A 19,452-nucleotide genomic window follows, 5' to 3' on the forward strand; every position below is an offset into this window, starting at 1 on the left:
TGGACTGCTTCGACCCACTCAGCTTGGAGGAAGTCGACAGAATTCTTGGCACTGCACGACCCACAACTTGTGACCTGGACCCTTGCCCCTCCTGGTTAATTAAGGCCTGCCAGGAGGAATTGAAATGTCCTATACGGGACATCATAAATCGATCCCTTTCGGAGGGTGTTTTCCCAACATCCCTGAAAGAGGCAGTGGTCCGCCCTCTTTTGAAAAAAGTTACATCAGACCCGTCCGTATTGGCACATTATCGGCCGGTCTCAAATTTGCCCTTTCTGGGCAAAATTATTGAGAGGGCTGTGGCGTTGCAGCTGCAGAGCTTTCTGGAGGACGCTTCCACCTTGGACCCATGCCAGTCCGGCTTTCGCCCGGGCCATGGGACGGAAACAGTCTTGGTCGCCCTCATAGATGACCTCCGGCGGCAACTGGATCGGGGTGGCTCGGCAGTATTGCTGCTGCTCGACCTGTCGGCGGCGTTCGACATCGTCGACCACCGGCTGCTGGCCTGCCGCCTCGCCGACGCAGGAATTCGGGGGCTAGCCTTACAGTGGCTCTCCTCCTTCCTCGAAAATCGGGGACAAAGGGTGGCAGTTGGAGGGAAGCTGTCTCAGAGACACCCTCTGCACTGTGGGGTGCCTCAGGGAGCAGTTCTCTCCCCGATATTGTTTAACATCTTTATGCGCCCCCTTGCCCAGATTGCGCGGAGGTATGGGCTCGGTTGTCATCAGTACGCTGATGACACCCAGCTCTATCTATTGATGGAAGGCCGGACTGGCGATGTCCCTATAAATTTGGACCGGGCGTTACAGGCCGTGGCTGACTGGCTCAGGCTGAGTGGGCTGAAGCTGAATCCAACGAAGACTGAGGTCCTTTGCGTGGGCCGGGACGGACCGGAAGGGGAGATCATTCTGCCGGCTTTTGACGGTGCGCCACTGATACCAGTGCGCAGGGTCAAGAGCTTGGGGGTGCTACTGGAATCCTCGCTATCAATGGAGGCCCAGATAGCCGCCACCGCAAGATCCGCCTTCTTTCATCTTAAAAGGGCGAGGCAGTTGGCTCCCTTCTTGGAACGCGACGACCTAGCAACTGTGATCCACGCAACGGTCACCTCAAGATTAGACTACTGCAATGCCCTCTACATGGGGCTGCCCTTGTGTCGAACGCGGAGACTCCAGGTAGTGCAGAATGCGGCGGCCAGGCTGCTAGCGGGACTACCTAGATGGGAACACGTGCAGCCTGTGCTGCGGGATCTGCATTGGCTGCCGGTTGTCTACCGTGTTCGCTATAAGGTGCTGGTTATCACCTTTAAAGCCCTATATGGCCGAGGACCTGCCTACCTACGGGACCGCCTCTCCCCATATATTCCCCAGAGAGCACTAAGATCCAGCTCCCAAAACCTTCTACAAATCCCTGGGCCAAAAGAGGCCAGACTTAAGATAACCCGGGAGCAAGCCTTTTCACTAATGGCCCCTCGTTGGTGGAACCAACTCCCAGAGATGGTGCGAGCCCTGCGGGATCTGAATCAGTTCCGCAGGGCTTGCAAAACCCATCTTTTTCAGCTCTCATTTGGAACAGGACCTGACCAAACTGACTAACTATCGTAATTTTAGCCACTTTATGTTGAAATTGGAACTGATGTATGACAATATGTAAACTATGACCGACAGAAATATAGCACCTATTTCTACCTACTTTATATTTTTATATCTTTTAATCTCCTATTCTCTTATTTTTATATTTTTAAACTTTATTAATTCATGTAATTGTATTATTTAAACCATTGCTGTCTATTTTAACCGAATCATGCTTGTCATGTCTGTGAGCCGCCCTGAGCCCGCCTTCTGGTGGGGGAGGGCGGGATATAAAAATAAAATTTGCTTTGCTTTGCTTTGCTTGCTGGAGAAACACTGTTGCCAATCTCAAGGTGAGGGCTGGAGATTACTCAGAATTACAACTGCTATCCAAATAGATGGCAGAGATCAGCTCCCCTTGAAGTGGGGGTGGGGGGTGGGGAGGGAATGCCTTCACTTGGGTGGGTGGGAAGACAGCAAGGGAAAGGCAGCTGACTGGGTGATTTTGTACCAGGCATAGACTTCCAGCCTAACCTGCCTCTCAGGGTTCAGATCACGTAGGGGGAGAGGAGAATGATGCAGACTGCTTTGCCCCCCCACCCCCAATTCGTGCAAGCTGCAAAGAAACATTGTATTGTAATGTGTGAGCAATTGTCTTAAGCACGGGTTCCAAAGCTAAAAGAAAACGGCCAGAGGAAGGTGAATGAAACACAGAACTGAACCTAGGATTTGTGTAGCCACCACACCTGTCATTTCAGTCTGTTACCTGTAGGAGGAATCACATACAAGCATGGTATTGTCTACCAAGCAAAGGAGAACTGAGACAGTGGAATGTAAAATACTACCTTACAAGAGTGATGTGAAATAACATTTTGATTTTGAAAGTACTACCTTACAAGAGTGGTGTGAAATAACTTTTTGATTTTTCTATGGACATTTAATGAATTTTGGTTTGTGATGATAATAATATAATTGCATCATTATTAAAGAAATTGCTTAAGCATTTATTTGCAACATAAAAATTTAGTGGTTTATTTCTAGTGTCTGCTAATCAGTATACTGCAGTTTCCAGTTTGCCCAATCCCCAGTTGGGGGCAGGGGATCCCCCAGTTTGGAGGCCCTCCCCCTGCTTCAGGGTCATCAGAAAATGGGGGAGGGGGGAGAGAAATGTCTGCTGGATACTGCATTATTCCCTATGGAGATTGATTCCCACAGGGTATAATGGTGAATTGATCTGTGAGTGTCTGGAGCTCTGGAGGGGCTGTTTTTTGAGGTAGAGGCACCAAATTTTCAGGATAGCATCCAGTGCCTTGCCTCAAAGCAACCCTCAAGGTTTCAAAAAGTTTGGACTGCGGAGTCCAGTTCTATGAGCCCAAAAAGAAGGTGCCCCTATCCTTCATCATTTCCAATGGAGGGAAGGAACAGAAAAGGTGTGCAGTCCCTTTAAATGTGATGGTCAGAACATCCTTTGGAGCTCAGTTGTGCTTGTCACAACCCTGCTTCTGGCTCCATCACAATGTCTTCTGGCTCCACTCCAAAGTCTCCTGACTCCACCCACAAAGTCCCCAGATATTTCCTGAACTGGACTTGGCATCCCTACCTAGGTAGCTACAGCTAAAATGAACTGGTCTCTTAACAATATTATTGTGGCTTTTATATAACATATAACAATATTAATGTGCAAATAAGTTCCTGATGGGCTTTTTCTACAAAAAAGCCCTGTGTGAAACAATTGTGATGTCAGGGGGTGTGGCCTAATATGTAAATAAGTCCCTGCTGGGATTTTTCTACCAAAAATAAGCCCTGGCTAGGATGGCTTCCATGAAACCTGAATTTACAATTTATGAAGCTTCTCCATAAATTCATAGGTAGTGATAATGGAGGCCCCTCCCTGTGATATCACTGGCTCCTCCCTATGATGTCACTGGATCAAATGTCTCTGGCTGGGCCCCAGCCCCCCCCCCCCAGGGAAATTAAAACATCTACGCCCCTGCCTCATGGGGTTGTGAGGATCAACTGGAAAAGGCGAGAATGTTGTAAACTGCTTTGAGCCCCTTTTAGGGAGAAAAGTAGGGAACAAATATCTAAGTAATTATATCTATAGGCATATCATACAGAGATAGTATATTCCTTTATTTATCTTGTTTCATTTCTATCCTAGCCTCCTCACCAATGAGCACCAACACAGCTTACATAATTCTCCTGTCTTTCATTTTATCTGCACAACAACATTGAAAGTTAGGTTAGGCTGAGAGTGTGTGATTGGTCCAAAGTCACCCAACAAGCTTCTATGGTGGAATAAGGAGTCAAGCCCAGGTCTCCCATAACTAGTCTGGCACTCTAAATAGTACACTGTATTGCGCCCCCCACTAGTTTATATGTTTGACATAACTTACAATTAATGCAACAAAAACCTCCAAGGAAATAAGACATTAAACCAAGTCAATCATGATGAATCAATAAAGTAAGCCAAGTCAATAAAATACACAATGAAGACCAAGTTGAATAAAAACATGCCAATTTAAAAAAAAAAAAAAACAGCCAAGAAATGGAAGCTTAAGTATAAAAATCGATATTGATGAAACAGGAGTATACACTGCAACATTTTGCAATAGATTGGCAGTATGCATTGACCAACGGCTGGAAGGTAAATGAAAGAAAAGCCTGTGAGAGAGTGAACCCAGAACCAGGACTGCACCAGGGGGCAGAACAGGCTTTCTAGACCTAATTTCATCCTCACTATGTGTGTGTTTTTGTTGTTGCAGTGTGCTGGTAAGAATGGGACACTTATTAGTCAAATGTGCATACCAGCTCAGATCTATTTATTTGAAGGAAGTGTTGAAGGCCAGATTCTCCAAAAAATTCAGGTTCTGACTTGATGGCTACAGTCCTATCCATGTTTACTTGACAGCATGCCCTGGTGATGTACTCTGATGTAAACACTGCACTGGGCTGGGTCGCATGCTTCCTAGCTTAAACATTAGGTGGGAAGTTCCAGTAAACAAAGTGGGCCTTATGAATAAACACGTAAAAGTTCCAGCAGTTAGAGTGCTAGGCTTCCCAAGCCTCCCGCCCTGGCGGGAGAATACTGGATTTTCAGCCTCTTTTCCCGCTTTCCATAACTCTGGAAGCGGGGGGAGGAGGGGGGAATGGCGCCAAGGAGCATTTGCGTCGTCCGGGGAGGAGGTGCTGAGCCTGGCAAGGGAATCTTGAGAAGGGAGGCTGGCTCGCCAGCGAGCGGGTGGAGGTGGCTGCCGAACGCAGGCGGGTCTTGACGGACTCCAATGCCCGATGCTTCTCCTCCTCCCTTCCCTTCCCACCCAGCCCCGTTGCAGCAGCCGTTCTTCCTTTTCGCAAGCTGCTTCCCGCGCCCAGTCAGCTGACTGGGGGGGGGGGAGGAGAGAAGCCCCGCCTGCAAAGGACCATGTGCCTTTGCACCTCCGGAGGCTTGATTGCAAGGCTCCACTTTGGGATGGTGTGACTGCTGCTGTAAAGAAGCTGGCAGCAACTCGTGAGTAGAAAGGCCAGTCCCTCGCTTCAGTTGCCAGAAAGGGGGGGGGGAGGGAGGAGGAGAGGGAAACGTCTTCATTATTCCCTATGTGGAGATCAATTCTCATAGGGTATAATGGGGAATTAATCTGGAGGTTTTGGGGGCTCTGGGGGAGCTGTTTTTTGAGGTAGAGGCACCAAATTTTCAATATAGTATCTAGTGCCTCTCCCCAAAGTACCCTCCAAGTTTCAAAACGATTGGACCAGGGGGTCCAATTCTATGAGCCCCAAAAGAAGGTGCCCCTATTCTTTGTTATTTCCTATAGAAGGAAGACATTTTAAAAAGTGTGCTGTCCCTTTAAATGTGATGGCCAGAACTCTCTTGGAGTTCAATTATGCTTGTCACACCCTTGTTCTTGGCTCCGCCCCAATGTCTCCTGGCTCCACCCCCAAAGTCTCCTGGCTCCACCCCCAAAGTCCCCAGATATTTCTTGAATTGGACTTGGCAACCCTATAGAGTGCCGAGCAGCCAACGGTTTCTATTATTTGTGACAATTTTACCGGGGGAGGGGGGGATCAGCAAGATGAATAAATGAGAGCTTTTAAAAAGATTATTATTATGAAAAGAACGTGCCCTGGATGTAAGCAGTGATACAAATGTAATTCTCATTAACAATTATCCCCCCCCTCAATTCAACATTATTGTACAGATTGTTCTGTTCATAGTCTGATTCACCTTATGCCCCATCATCTTAAAATAGCTCTCATCCATTTTACAAGACAGGAATATATAACACAAGTACAGCATGTAGACTTTGGTAAACAAGAAAGAACATGGCCCTCTCTGGGACAAATGTGCTGTCCAATAAAACATGTCAGGCTGGAAAATGCTGACTCCCAAAGTCACCGTTGGATAAAGAATAGAGCTGTCCTTTGGAGAGCCCAGCTTGCTTTCAGGGACTAGCGAATGGATCCTGCAGACATGCAAGACTGGGAGATGGGGAAATGTTTATTTTTCCACTCTGGGTTTTATTGTCAAAGAACAGCTGGGTTTTTGCTGAACTGGCTCTTCAGGTATGTGTGTACCCTGGCTGTTTTTAATTGAGATGGATTCCCCTCCCCACACACACACACTTATACCTGAGATCAGCTTGAAAAAGAAACCATTGGATGTCGGGGAGAATATATGTGAAATGCTTTGCTGGATGAGGCATTCTTTATGGTTACAATTTCATGCCTGGCTTGTTAGGAAATGGAGGGTAAATAATACAGGTGGCCATTTACCAAGTGGTAATTTACTATAGCATACACAACACCACTTGGTAAGCTGATCAGCCATTTTATCCTACCAAGCCATTAGGAGACGTTTACCACTTCCTGCTTTTCCAGTTTTTGGGGGGTGGGGGCATGCAAATATGTGGCAGACCTTTCCACAACATTTTGTAAGATGATAATGTTGACTCAAAAGCCAAGTGGTTACATGCACACTATACCACTTGTTAAATCACCCGCTGATGGGAAAGTATAATACACAAAGAGTATACATCTGTCTGTTGTCCATGGACTCAGGCCGTCTTTGCACATATCTGGCTCATGTGGTTGTCTGTGCCTTTGCAATGGTTCCACCTTGCTCTATATTCCAGGGAATCTAGGAAAATGTTACCTACATGGTAGGGCTTCTTTACATGCAGGTCAATCACTCAGAGGCAAATGTTAAGCATTCCTGAGAATGATCTGTAAGCAACTGCAACGATGGCAGCCACCAGATCAAAGTGGAGATTACTATAACACATTACACGCTTTGAAAGTGTATAGAAACTTCCATCAGCACAAAATGCAGCAGCCAAATTATTGGTTGAGAACTGTCACCATTAACTTTTGTCCCATGTTTTAAAACTTTCATTGTTGGTCATGAGCTAAATTCAAAATGTTGATGTTAACTCTGTAAAGGTTAAACTGAGGCCTGCAATACTCTTTAACACATAAACTGCCATAAGGTTGCCAACTTGCAGATGGTGACTGGAGATCTCCTGGAATTACAACTGATCTCCAGGTGACAGAGAGTCATTTGATATTTCCATTAGCTTTGAATGCGAAATCATCAACGCTGTATGTAAAATTATTATAGCTTATGTAAAGCTCATGCTGACATTCTATGTAGTCTAATCATCAAACCAGTTTTTAAAATCTTTGATCTTTGCCATTGTGTACACCATGATTCAGGAGTGGCCAATCGTAGCTCTCCAGATGTTTTTTGCCTACAACTCCCATCAGCCTCAGCCAGCATAGCCAATGGCTGGGGCTGATGGGAGTTGTAGGCAAAAAACATCTGGAGAGCTACTGTTGGCCACCCCTGATATTAGAGAGAGAGAGAGAGAGAGAGAGAGAGAATTTATTTTGAGATTAGCTCGACTTTTTTAGCATTGCTGGCAACCTGCCCATAATTTAAGATCTTCATATGATGCTCTTCCCCATCTATCTTCTGAGTTAGGACTGTAGTAAAAGCAAGACTGTTGTAAAAGCAAGAGATCCCCAGGCTGCACCTGGAGATCTCTTGCTTTTACAACTGATCTCCAGCTGGCAGAGAGCAGCTCCCCTGGAGAAAATGGCTGCTTTGAAAGGTGGACTCTATGGCATTGTATCATGCTGAGACCTCTCCCCTCCCAAATCCCTGCCCTCTCCTGGATCCACCTCCAAAGATTCCAGGTATTTTCCAACACAGACTTGACAACCCTATTCTGAGTAGAGAGAGATGAATACTGTAGACTTCGGTTGTATTCTCTGAAACTGGAATTCACTACCTAGGCACATTTTTAATGTGTATCTGGGTACCAGCTGAGTTCCATCTTGTTATAGAATGCTTTTAATGGTGTTCACTATCATTTTATCTGGTTTTACTTCTGACTTTAGTTTCAACCCTGCTACAGTCCTAGGTGTTAGGCATTAGGCAAATTTGTGGATGATAGATATTAGTGGCTACTAGTTGTGGTGACTGAAGGGAATTTTCATGTTCAAAGACAATCAACTTCTGAATACCAGAGCCAGGAGGCAATATTAGGAGAGGCCTTGGCCTCTACGCCCTGTTGTTGGACCTTCAGAGGAGCTGGTTGACCAATGTGTAAGAAACGATGCTGGACTAGATGGACCACTAGTCTGATCCAGCAGAACTCCTCCTATGTTCTTATGCATGTTCCATGTTAAGCATCTAGATGTCTCCCATTGTTTCTTCATAACAGGTCTGGCCCACTCACTTCAATCAACTTTCTTAACTATGGCCATGTCATCCAGATTACAGTGCACTACTGAACAGAGTTATCGTACTTTGACTATACTGGATTTAGAAGAGGATGTCTCTGTTTATGATACTTTCATCCAAATTGTTCTGGTCCCTTTGCAAATGTAACATAAAAGACCAGGTTATGATTGGCTGAGATACCAAAACAGTCCTGGGAAAGGAGCATGCCCCCTCCCACCACCAAGCTCCCTAACTGATAGATTTGGCTAGAGAGAAAGGCAGCACAGTTATGCTCCACTTTGCATGCCCAATTGTAAGGGTGGAGAAATTCCAGGCAGCAGCCCACCAGGATTTAGCATATAACACCCCCCCCCCTGCAGGAATTAAACCCAAGCAAATGGTAATGAAGCTTGTTATTCCTGTTTGGTCCTTGAATCTGTTAAACATCTTCATTATGCTGTATGCTAATTTACTGCTCACCCTCAGCCTATATGTATGGACTGGTATCTTCCATTTTGATTTATCTGAAGAAGTATACATGCACACAAAAGCTTATACCTTGAACAAAACTTTTTTGGTCTTAAAGGTGCCGCTGGACTCAAACTTTGTTCTGCTACTTCTTGACTAGACAGACACATTGCTTGCTTTGTTCTGGGCTCCCACACAGACAGAACTAGAGTCACCAAAGCAGACAAAACTAGGATCATCACAAAGAGACAAACTAGGGTCACCAAAGCTCAGCATGAAGCATAAATAACATCCCTTTGCATGACATGAGTACTCTTCCAGTTTATTTTTATCTTTTGTACTTTTTATCTTTCTTTTGCAAGCCCCTTACAGGGTTGATTCAACATGTGACTTATTATTGCAAAGCAAAAAAACAAAGCAGAGAATGCTTTTGCAAGGGAGTGCATGTGTAAGAGAGGTTTTTTTCTTGATCCCCCCCCCCCCAAAAAAAAAAAAGTGGTATGGATGCTTTTGATGTATCCTTGGCCGTTTTCGCACTTAGCGTTTGCTCCCCTTTTTCCGCGGCGCAATTATGTCCGGATCATTTTTCTCGTTTTCCCACTAGTGACTTTTTGCGGAGTCGCCTTCCCTGAAGCCCCGGCTCAAATCGTTTTCCCACTGGCATCGGCTTGAGTTCGATGCCCTGTCAATCATTTTTTTTTTAAGCGCAAGTCTGGTTGCGTAATGACGTACTAACGTACTAACATAACATCGAGCTGTTCCCTCCCCTTCTTTTCTTGGACAAACCGCATCACGTGTGCTGCTGCTGCTTATGGATTGGCTGCAGCTGTAGAATCCTCCACAGCCCTTTATGTATTAACGGAAGCATTCACAGTGGAGAATCCTAGCACTAGATTCCCCCCCAAAAAAATTCTGAAGCACTAGATCCCCCCCCCCAATTTCCTCCGCTCTCTTTCCCCTCCCCGGCTGGCGCTTGCAACGGGGACCTGACTGATTCCTGCTGCCAGAGCTCCCCCCCCCTCCATTCTCTCCTTCCCCTTCTATGGCGCGTGTGAAGAGCGAGGTCGCGTCTATTTTCTAACCGAGCGGAATGTAGCCAGGGAGAAGAATGCAGGACTCCAACTTCCCATTTTATACATGGCGATTTTGTGCAGGTCCAGAAATCCTGGTGGCACAGCTGAGGGAGGCATTCCCTTTTTAAAACACACACACATGAACGCTTTGGCCCGCACCGGCACTAGATTCCCCCCCCCCCAACAATGGTCGTTTTCGCATTATCAAGATAACGCAACAGCGAAATAACGCAACTAAAGTCAATAATAATAAAAAAAATTCTAACGAAACCAATTGAAGTGGCAATTGAGGCTATTCCAGGAGGGGTTTTTTTTTTTATTTGTTAATTTCGAAATATCGCTATTACGCAAAACTGTGAAGTTTTTTAAAAAAAATGGCCGTGCCGGCACTTTGGGGAAGCGCCGCGAAAGGCTGATGATTGGCCAAGCGGGTGGATGGGGTGGGAGGACGGAAAGGGAGAGGGTGACGCCCACAAAGCAGTCGATCCGGCGTGGATGGATTTCGCACAGCAAACTCCGCTGAGTGGATCCGGAGTGGATCCGGAGGTTTTCGGAAACTCCGGCAACATGCTGAAAAACATACTCCGGCGTAAAATCCCTGAAGCGCCGGAGCAAAGCGCAGCGCCGGAGCAACATGTGCGAAATCCAAGAGAAGATCCGGAGGTAAATGGGGCGCTACGCCGGAGCAAACGCTAGTGCGAAAACGGCCCTTGTTGTCTCTCTATATATGTATGAGTGAGAGTGAGACAGTCTGACCCACAGAAGCAGATCCTCCACAACCACCTGTCTTTTCTTCACATAGTACAGAGTACATTGGTGGCATTTGGGGTTTCCACCCTGTAACAGCTGTGTGAGCTGTTAATCTTCCTCAATTTCCATGCCAGCACTGTTCAATAGGAATCAGGACAATAGCACTGATGAAGAAGGAGTTTTAACCTCCCCCACCTCTGCTCCAGTTTTCAAACTGAAAAAAGTCCTGGGGATGCTACTTGGGTAAATCCATGCATTCCCAAAAGGGCTCAGTAGTGTGATAATTTTTCTCTAATTTAAGATGTGCTGTTTGACAAGCTATGTCCAAGAGCACATTGTCCATTTTTCTATAGCTGTGCTATGCTATGACAGTAGATGGCGATGTTTGTCTCACTCATAGCTACAGAGAAACTTCTGTGCATTACTATTCTAGGTTTTTAAAATTATTATTATGGCAGCCTAGGACTATAGTGTGTACACTAATTGGAACCTACTTGTGACCTATTAAAATCAACTGGCATCTCCCACTATAGTTGTGAGTATTGTGGGATAGCAGGAAGGTGGGGATCAGCTTGGATGTCTTTATTATGGTGATATCAGTTCTGTCTCTGGGCACTAGAGACAGTGGGCACTAGAGACACTATGATACACTATGATACAGTGGCAGGAAATAGATGAAGGACATTATGTACAAGCAGAAACTACATGCATGCAAGACCATGCTGCTAGTTTTCATGACAGCACTACTTCCTTTGTGATGCTCAGACTGTTGCTGAATCGAGCCAAGCACCTTGCATGATTTCTGTTTGTTTACTTTACTGTTCTCATGTGATGCACTGAAAACTTGTTGGGTTCCCACCCCCTTCCTGCCCCCAAACAACAGCCTTCTATGAGTCACCTCAAGATAATGGGCATGGGTGTGTGGTTTCTCTGTTACAGTGAAGCAGGGCAAATTTGACCTGGATACATAATCTCAGTACAGCATGTCCCTGTATGAATCGGGGTTGTGCAAGAGAAAGAGGGAGTGCATGTACTTTATGTGTATAAATTCCTATACACCTGGATGTGTATAAATGGATGTGTACTTAATGTGTATAAATTCATAATTGCTGTTGTCAGATATTTCACACTGAGATAGATTATGGCCTTTTAGGAAGAAAATGGATGGAGACATCCTTCTGAGGAATGCCTACACCGCACTTGGAGATCTTTGGAACTTAAAGACATAATTCCTTTCAGTTTCAATCAAAATATCAAGTTACTAACAGTTCCTCTTTTCATGATTGTTTTTTGTGCATAAATCATACCTGGCACCCTGTTTTGAAGCTTTCTGGAGAGATCCAGTCTTGAAGCATCCTGAGAATTGATGCTCCCTAAACAAAGACAGGAAGGTTTTTGTCTTAGTTTCAGGTGGTCATGTTCTTGATTCTTTAAGAAGTCGTTGTTTGTGGAAATAAATGGCATAGATTGATAAAACATAGCTTTCTTATTTCTGTACAACCCAGCAATGTATATTATTCCTTGAGGGTGGAAAGTGGCATCAATTCACAGCTAACTTAGGGCAACAAACTGGCAAGAGACAAATTGAGGTGGTTTACCATCGCCTGTTGTAACCATGGATTTCCTTGATGGTCTCCCATCCAAGTACTGACCAGGATCAACCCCTGCTTAGCTTCTGAGATCTGACATGATCCTGCTGGCCTAGCCCATCCAGGTCAAGGCACACTATTCCTTCCATTTAGATTAACAGCTTACTTTGTCATCAGTGTCTGAACTAGCAGCCACAGATATGAGGCTGGCATGAATCAGCCAACTTCAGTCATGAACAACTGAGAGTTTATCTTAAATGTTGCCTCTGGCTTGGCAGGAAAGGCAGGGAAACTCCACCCTCAGGCCACAAAACACTTCATCCAAAGCTCTGCTTAGTTTCTGCAGGTTCAGTGGATACTGCCTGCATTCTTATATTGTTTTGCCATTTCTCAGAGGCCTAGGAGCTGTTTTTTTTTCAAATGAGCAAATGCTTGCAAAAGCCAAGAAATTCCAACTGTGTCAGATTCTGGCTTCCAGTTTTGTGTGCAGTATTTTTAGCATGGTGTGGGAACACAGAATCCAGAAAATGTGTGTCAAATCCACTCAGCTCCCTGATCCTACCCATTTTTGAGTTGGAGTCAGGGCTCCAGTCCAACACCACAATCTTTCTGCTTGTGGATAGTTGTTCTTGCTCCTCCTTTGCCCAGTGGTTTTCAAACTGTAGACTGGAAATCAAAAGTGAATTGCACTTCTCTTGTATAGCAGGAGAGAGAGCTGGAAGGGGACTCAATAGCAAATCTGGGCTTGATAATGTGCGAAAAGGCCATGAAATACAGTTTGCTTCTCTGTAATGCTTTGAATGTGTAAATGAATTCAAGAAAATAAAATATAAACTTCTTTGGTGTAAACAAATGTCTTCAGAGTTTCCTGCATATGTCTTTAAAACTGCACCAGGGCTGCTTTCACACACATTGGATAATGCACTTTCCATGAGCTTTAGCAATTGTTTACAAGTGGATTTTCCTGTTTCACCCAGAGAAATCTGCTTGGAAATGATTGCTAATCTCCATGGAAAGTGCATTATTCAATGTGTATGAAAGCAGCCTAAGCTGAAAAGTGTGTCCCAAAAAATCTATTCAAAATAGTGCAGTAAGTTTTCAAATGAGTTTCACTTCAAAAAGTTTGAGAATGACTGGATGAGTTCCTGCAAGGGGCAATTGATGCTAATAGCAAATAGTCTCTATTACTTGTAACTAGTTTTGCTTGTCACCAGTGGCTTTGCTTTGATGGGAACAGCCCTTTTAATGAATTCCATTTTGGTTTTCCAGCTGTATATAACAGGAGCATGCTTCATACATGAGCTTCCTCCTGCTTTATACACGTGTGTCTGTTATTTTGTGCGAATGGGTCATGTGAACATTATCCCATTCACACATGATGGTGACAGTGTGTAAAGGGAGGGTTATGAATAGCAAAACAAAATGTCTGAAAAAGAGTTAATGTTTCAGTTACCATGTCCAGCTAGTGCCTGATTGTATATAGAATACAGGTATGACTTGACTCTACTATCCCTGCAGTGCATGCCTAATATCACAGGTTCAGTGGTTGCTACATCTCCACCGGCCCACCTGGGCAGTCTTGTCTGGTGAGCATGAATTTGCACACAAAATAATTCAAAGCAACATGAAATGCAATCCCTACCCTTTTACATGTTACAGCTGGCCTCTAACAAATTGGAAATTAGTGTTAGTGAAAGTGTTATCTTGAATTACAAGAATAAATATCCTCTTCTTTTGGGATAATTGCAGCACTAGTTCTATTGCAGAGTCAATTAAAATATTGTACAGTGTGAGGACCCAAGCAGTAATCCTTGGCATTGAGTGTTATGTAAGAAAACGAAAATGGTGTCTGCAACTGGAAAATGCTATCTTCAAATGGAAAATGGTGGGGTTGATTATATGAACTAGGTTTGGATGAATTGACTCTGCACCAGCTTGCAACACAACTGAGGGCCATGTACTATAATAGAGATGCTGATGGAGCCGCAGTTCCAGCACATACATATAATATGGAATTGTGGTGGTATCAGGGTACTCCACAAATCACACCATTCCTAATAGTAAGAAAACCATTTTCACTTGATCCAGCATCTTCTCCATGAAAGGCAAAACTTTACACAATGTAGATGTACCCAACTTCCTTAAAATTGCATCTCCTAGCCTTTTTCTAAAACCACAGATCAATAGGTATTATTATGGGCCCATCATAAAGTCATTCTTCTATGCAAAGGAGTCATTCTGTACACAGAAGGGTTCCATTGGATCTAATCCTATTTTTGGGCCCATCCCAGTTGACTTTTATTTTCCTGTTACTTGTGTTCATAAATGTGTTCATAACACAAGAGCTTTCTTACCTTGCTGTAGGATATACCATCAAAGACAGAGGTTATTTCATCAGGAGAAGTCACGCTCACTACAATAGGGTGGGAGGAGAGTAAAGAGTCTTCCTTCAGCACTGGAAACATATCATCAATTAAAATCTGGTCCAGCTGGGGGGAAATGAAGGGAGGGGTAGATCAAAACATACTATATTAAAACTATTCCAAGAAAAAATGTTTTTAAAATTATTTCTGCTTATTATTAAAAATAATGACAGTGTAGGATTTTCAACTATGACCGTTTTCGCACACAGCTTACCTCGCAGTCACAATCCTGTTCCCTCCGCAGCATCTGTTGGATTTCCCACCATCTGCGCCAGAGTTACAGGAAGTGCTGCGGCTTTTGCGTAGCAAACATAAACTGGGTTTTAGCGGTTTACGTTTGCTACGCAAAAGCTGCGGCACTTCCTGTAACTTCGGCGCAGATGGTGGGAAATCCGACCAGATGCTGCAGAGGGAACAGGATTGTGACTGCGAGGTGAGCTGTGTGCGAAAACGGTTTATGGCTTCACTTAAATGAAAAGGAACACATTAAGAATGTTGTGTATATCTTCTCTAACAACAATGCTTCCGTTGCCAGGTATTACCTTGTTTACATTATTTCTGTCATTTTATGGTACAAATGTGGCAGTAACAATTTACTATTCCAGGGTATTTCTCCCAGCACAGTATTTTAAGGATGGAAACATTATTTTCACCTAGACAATTTCTTTGTTGATATTATTTACTCTTCACAACATTTCTCCCTCACAGATGCACATTATATTACATTTGCAGCTTAGCAAACAAAGAAAGAGTACACATGTTACTAATTTTAGCTCATAAAATGGATTAAGAGCTCTACAGACTATTACACTAGGACTATAGGATCTTTCTCTTATCCTCTGCATATCTGTCTTTTTGTTACAGCAACATATGACACATCACCCCTGATCTGCAGAATTAAAGAACCACAGAATGGCTGATTTTAGATACTTCATACTATATAATATTCTGACTGACTGTAATCACCAGGATGCCTTTCAACCCTACATCTTGTGAACTCAAAGACCTAGCCTAAGCATTTAGAAGCATTGCAGTCACAGCTTTTTTTTGTATTAAAAGCCCAGCAGGAACTTATTTGCATATTCGGCCACAACCCCTGACATCACCATTGTTTCACACAGGGCTTTTTTTGTAGAAAAAGCCCAGCAGAAACTCACTTGCATATTAGGCCACAGCCCCTGACACCAAGCCAGCCAGAACTGCGTTCCTGTGCGTTCTTGCTCAGAAAAGGCCCTGATTGCAGTACTTTCTTTATTTTGACCGTTTTCAGTGGCATTGGGTTAAGCCGGTATTCAGCACTAGTGTTTGCTCTTTATATGTGAAGAAGTGGGTTCCATGTCTGTTAACTGCCAAATCTGGTTTTTGAGATGCAGTGAATGCTATGGAAAGAGATTCAGTAAAACTAGCACAATATAGTGGATCTAAGCTGTCCCTGTAGCTGGCCTGGCTTGATATGTATCTTGTCAGAGAGGGAACAGATTAGTGTCATCTATCATTCAACAATCAACTGCACAAAATTATATGGAACTTTGATTTTTAGGACTGCAGAAGTTGTGGAGAGTTATAAAGCCCAATTCCCTGCACTGAAACAACATTATATATGATGCCATCAAATGATCCTATGCTCTTTATTCATCATTTGCTTATTTCCTCTCCAGTAAATCATTATTGCTCAAGTCTTTGGTTTGAACTACATAAACTAGTCATCAAAATACTTATGTTAACCAAACAGCGAACAATACACATCACATGAATATTTACCATTTGCCAATCTCTTTCTGCTTCATTTACACCTATAAACTCGAAGAAGCTGGCAAATCCTTCATTCAGCCACAAGTCTTCCCACCAGTCCATGGTCACAATATTCCCAAACCACTAGAATTGGAAGCATTTTAAAAACAAACAAACAATGTCAGTGAAGGATAATAGCTGTATGGTAGCTTAGCAAAACTTCAGAGAATAGCATATATATAGGGTTTTACAAATACTTGTTGATGGGTTAAAATTAATATAAAGAACAGTTCCTTTTTTCAAATTGCTCTTGCTGCTTCTTATAACATAATTTTTGTTTTAAAGTAAGCTGGAAAATTAGATGCACACATTATGGAGTATACAGGTAGGGTCTGGGGTCCCCACACTATAGCCTGCTATTTTTTTTTTTAAGCTTAAAATATTGTTTTATGCATTTGTGGTACCTTTTCACAAAACTCATATCTTCATTTGTGTGCTAAAAGTGAGGTTCTGAGTCATGACTGTAGTCCATTTTCAAGGCCTCTGCAAATTGGCCATGTTGCTCCTAGATACCCCAGTACTAATGCAGAGCCTGCAAGGTTCTTCTGATATACTCTGGATTTTGCTAAAGTCCATTGGGTGGTTGAAATAGATTTCATATATTGATTTTTCTTCCATCCTTTTGTGCAAGGAGGAGGAGAAGAATCAGGAGAGAAAAGAATGCACAGCATCTCCTGGAACTCACTAAAATTTGTATCAGCAAAACTCAACAGGAAACTGAGGACCAGCTACAGCATTGTGTGCCTTTTTCAGTAAACCTTGAAAGTGCTGATGCTGGATGTGAATGAGGCAAAAATACTATCTCAGGTATACTTCAATAGTTTGAAAGCTTACAGTTCTACAAACTGAGTAGCAAAGAGAACTGCCCAAAATATGATTTATGGGATAAGCAACTAATTATTTTCATGATTAAAATATTGTCTTTTGGTGCTTTGATGGCAAATGCAGCCCTGGATTAACAATTAAGCAAATAAGCACATGCTAAGGGCACCACAAAGTTTCCCCCCTCCAGCTATCATGCACTTAGCTCTTTTACTGCCACACTCCACCTTAATCTTTTTTGTTTGTTTGTAATTGTCCTTATCTGCTGTGTTCAACTTTAATTTGATTGTTTAAAAAAATTCTTTGGCATGGTAAACGCTTATTGAGTCTTAATGACTTGTCAGTTAAGCAATGGAAGGACCAAGGGGCACCACTGCTGGGCTGTGCTTAGGACATCAAATGCTTTGTCAGCTGTACCTGATGTACCAGTTCATGGGCAACCACAGCGGCCACTCTTTGCTTGTTAGAAGCTGCAGATTCTTTGGGATCATAAAGTAGATTTGTTTCTCTGTAAGTGATTAGCCCCCAGTTCTCCATGGCTCCAGTACCAAAATCAGGAATGGCTATTTTGTCTGCACAGAAGAGAGATTTTTTTTTTTTTTACTTAAGCACTGAAGAAACCATCGATTCCTCTGCCACCATTCACAGAACTTTTGCCCCAGTTTCACTTTTCCCACTGTGGCAGCAGCATGGGTGTAACAATGGTCGTTTTCGCACTCACCTTAATCAGCAGCGACGACCCTCTTCACCACGCAGGATCTGCGTGGATTTCGCACTAATTGCCGCGGAGCACCCAGAAGAGCCGGAAAGTCCCGGCGCTTTTGTGGCGCAAACGGAAACTGGTTTTTGGCGGTTTCCATTTGCGCCGCAAAAGCGTCAGGACTTTCCGGCTCTTCTGGGTGCTCCGCGGCAATTAGTGCGAAATCCGCGCAGATCCTGCGTGGTGAAGAGGGTCGTCGCTGCTGATTAAGGTGAGTGCAAAAACGACCTATGTTTTATAGGGCATTTGCTTTTACAGGATGAGGGCATGGACATCTGATACTGGGACATGCATCATGATGTTTTTGAGGAAATCCTTGTTTTTTGTGTGGCTATGTGGCTCAGTTCATCTTCTTGGCCAGTAAATTATATTGAATCACGTTTAACTGTACAGAATGGAATGTGGACATGGGAAGAGACAGGGAAGGAGAAAATGTGTGAGAAAAGTAGGGACTGATCTAAGAGGATGAAAAGGAAATGGTGTAGGAGGACCAAAGGCCAGTTCAGTATGAGACTGGGAGTGAGTTGAAAGGTATAAATTCCAGCTCAGCCATAAACCTCTCTGGGTGACCTTGGTCAAGTCTGTCTTGCAACCCCATCTACCTCAAAGCTTTTTGCAAGGGTGGAAGAGGGGAGAAATAATGCTCTGATTTCTTAGAGGAAGTGTGGAATAAAAATGCAATTAGTAGGTGGAAGACCTTGGGTTGGATCCAGACTAAATTTTCCAATGACAGAGAATGGAAGTTTCCTGCCTCCATTCCACAAAATGCTACTCCTGAGTGATGCTGAGGAATGACAGATCTGCAACAAGAAGTGTGTGGTGGAAAATACCTTTTTACTTGGGGTTTTTGTCTTGATAAACCTCCAGATTTAGTTTTAAAACAAGTTAGGCAGGAAGGGGAAAGTAAATTATTTTTAAGCTTCACCTAAGTATCAACCATCATGGCCATCCTGGTCAAAGGCAATGAAATGGTCAGCTGCTCACATCTTGTCTGGAATCTAACACTTAGGATTTGGGGGGTGGGGTGCAAGGAGCTAGATGCTATCTTCCTGGAGATTTCAGGAAAGGATTCATTCATGCACACAATGACAGGGAAACAGAAGAGGAAAATCCTTTGGCATGGAAGGAGAGCGTCGAATTTGTTGGTTTTGTTCTAGTTGAATACATTAAGAGGAAAGAGGTCTCACACAGAGTTCTGTCTTGATGGCTGCTATTGCTATGTGGAGCAGACACAGGGCTGAATGCTTGGAAAAGACTCCAAAATTATGGGAAGCTTTTAGAAAACTTAAACTTCAAACAGCCTCCCATAGAAAAAGATCAGCTACTGTAGGTACAGAGTGAATGACATCGGAACTGTAGATTTAAATCTTTACTTTGTATTTTTTGCTCAATTTGTTGCCGTGAGCATACTTTTTACTTTTTCTCAGTCTTACTTGGACAGCTTGCTTTTCTCAGTAAGGCTTATTCATTTAATGGCAAGC

The 19,452-nt window shown here is 43.6% G+C and overlaps 1 protein-coding gene across 1 annotated transcript in view; it reads right to left on the reverse strand.

The window, feature by feature from the left end:
• Window positions 1–19,452, reverse strand: part of ENPEP (glutamyl aminopeptidase) — a 74,356-nt gene that overhangs the window by 31,943 nt on the left and 22,961 nt on the right. Inside the window, exons 5-8 of the mRNA XM_060246927.1 lie at window positions 17,629–17,783; window positions 16,360–16,473; window positions 14,530–14,664; window positions 11,894–11,959 (exon numbers count right to left, since the gene is read on the reverse strand). Coding sequence (XP_060102910.1) covers window positions 11,894–11,959; window positions 14,530–14,664; window positions 16,360–16,473; window positions 17,629–17,783 — 470 coding nt within the window. The remainder of the gene's footprint in view (window positions 1–11,893; window positions 11,960–14,529; window positions 14,665–16,359; window positions 16,474–17,628; window positions 17,784–19,452) is intronic.

Source organism: Heteronotia binoei, chromosome 9, assembly GCF_032191835.1.
Source record: "Heteronotia binoei isolate CCM8104 ecotype False Entrance Well chromosome 9, APGP_CSIRO_Hbin_v1, whole genome shotgun sequence".
NCBI lineage: Eukaryota > Metazoa > Chordata > Lepidosauria > Squamata > Gekkonidae > Heteronotia > Heteronotia binoei.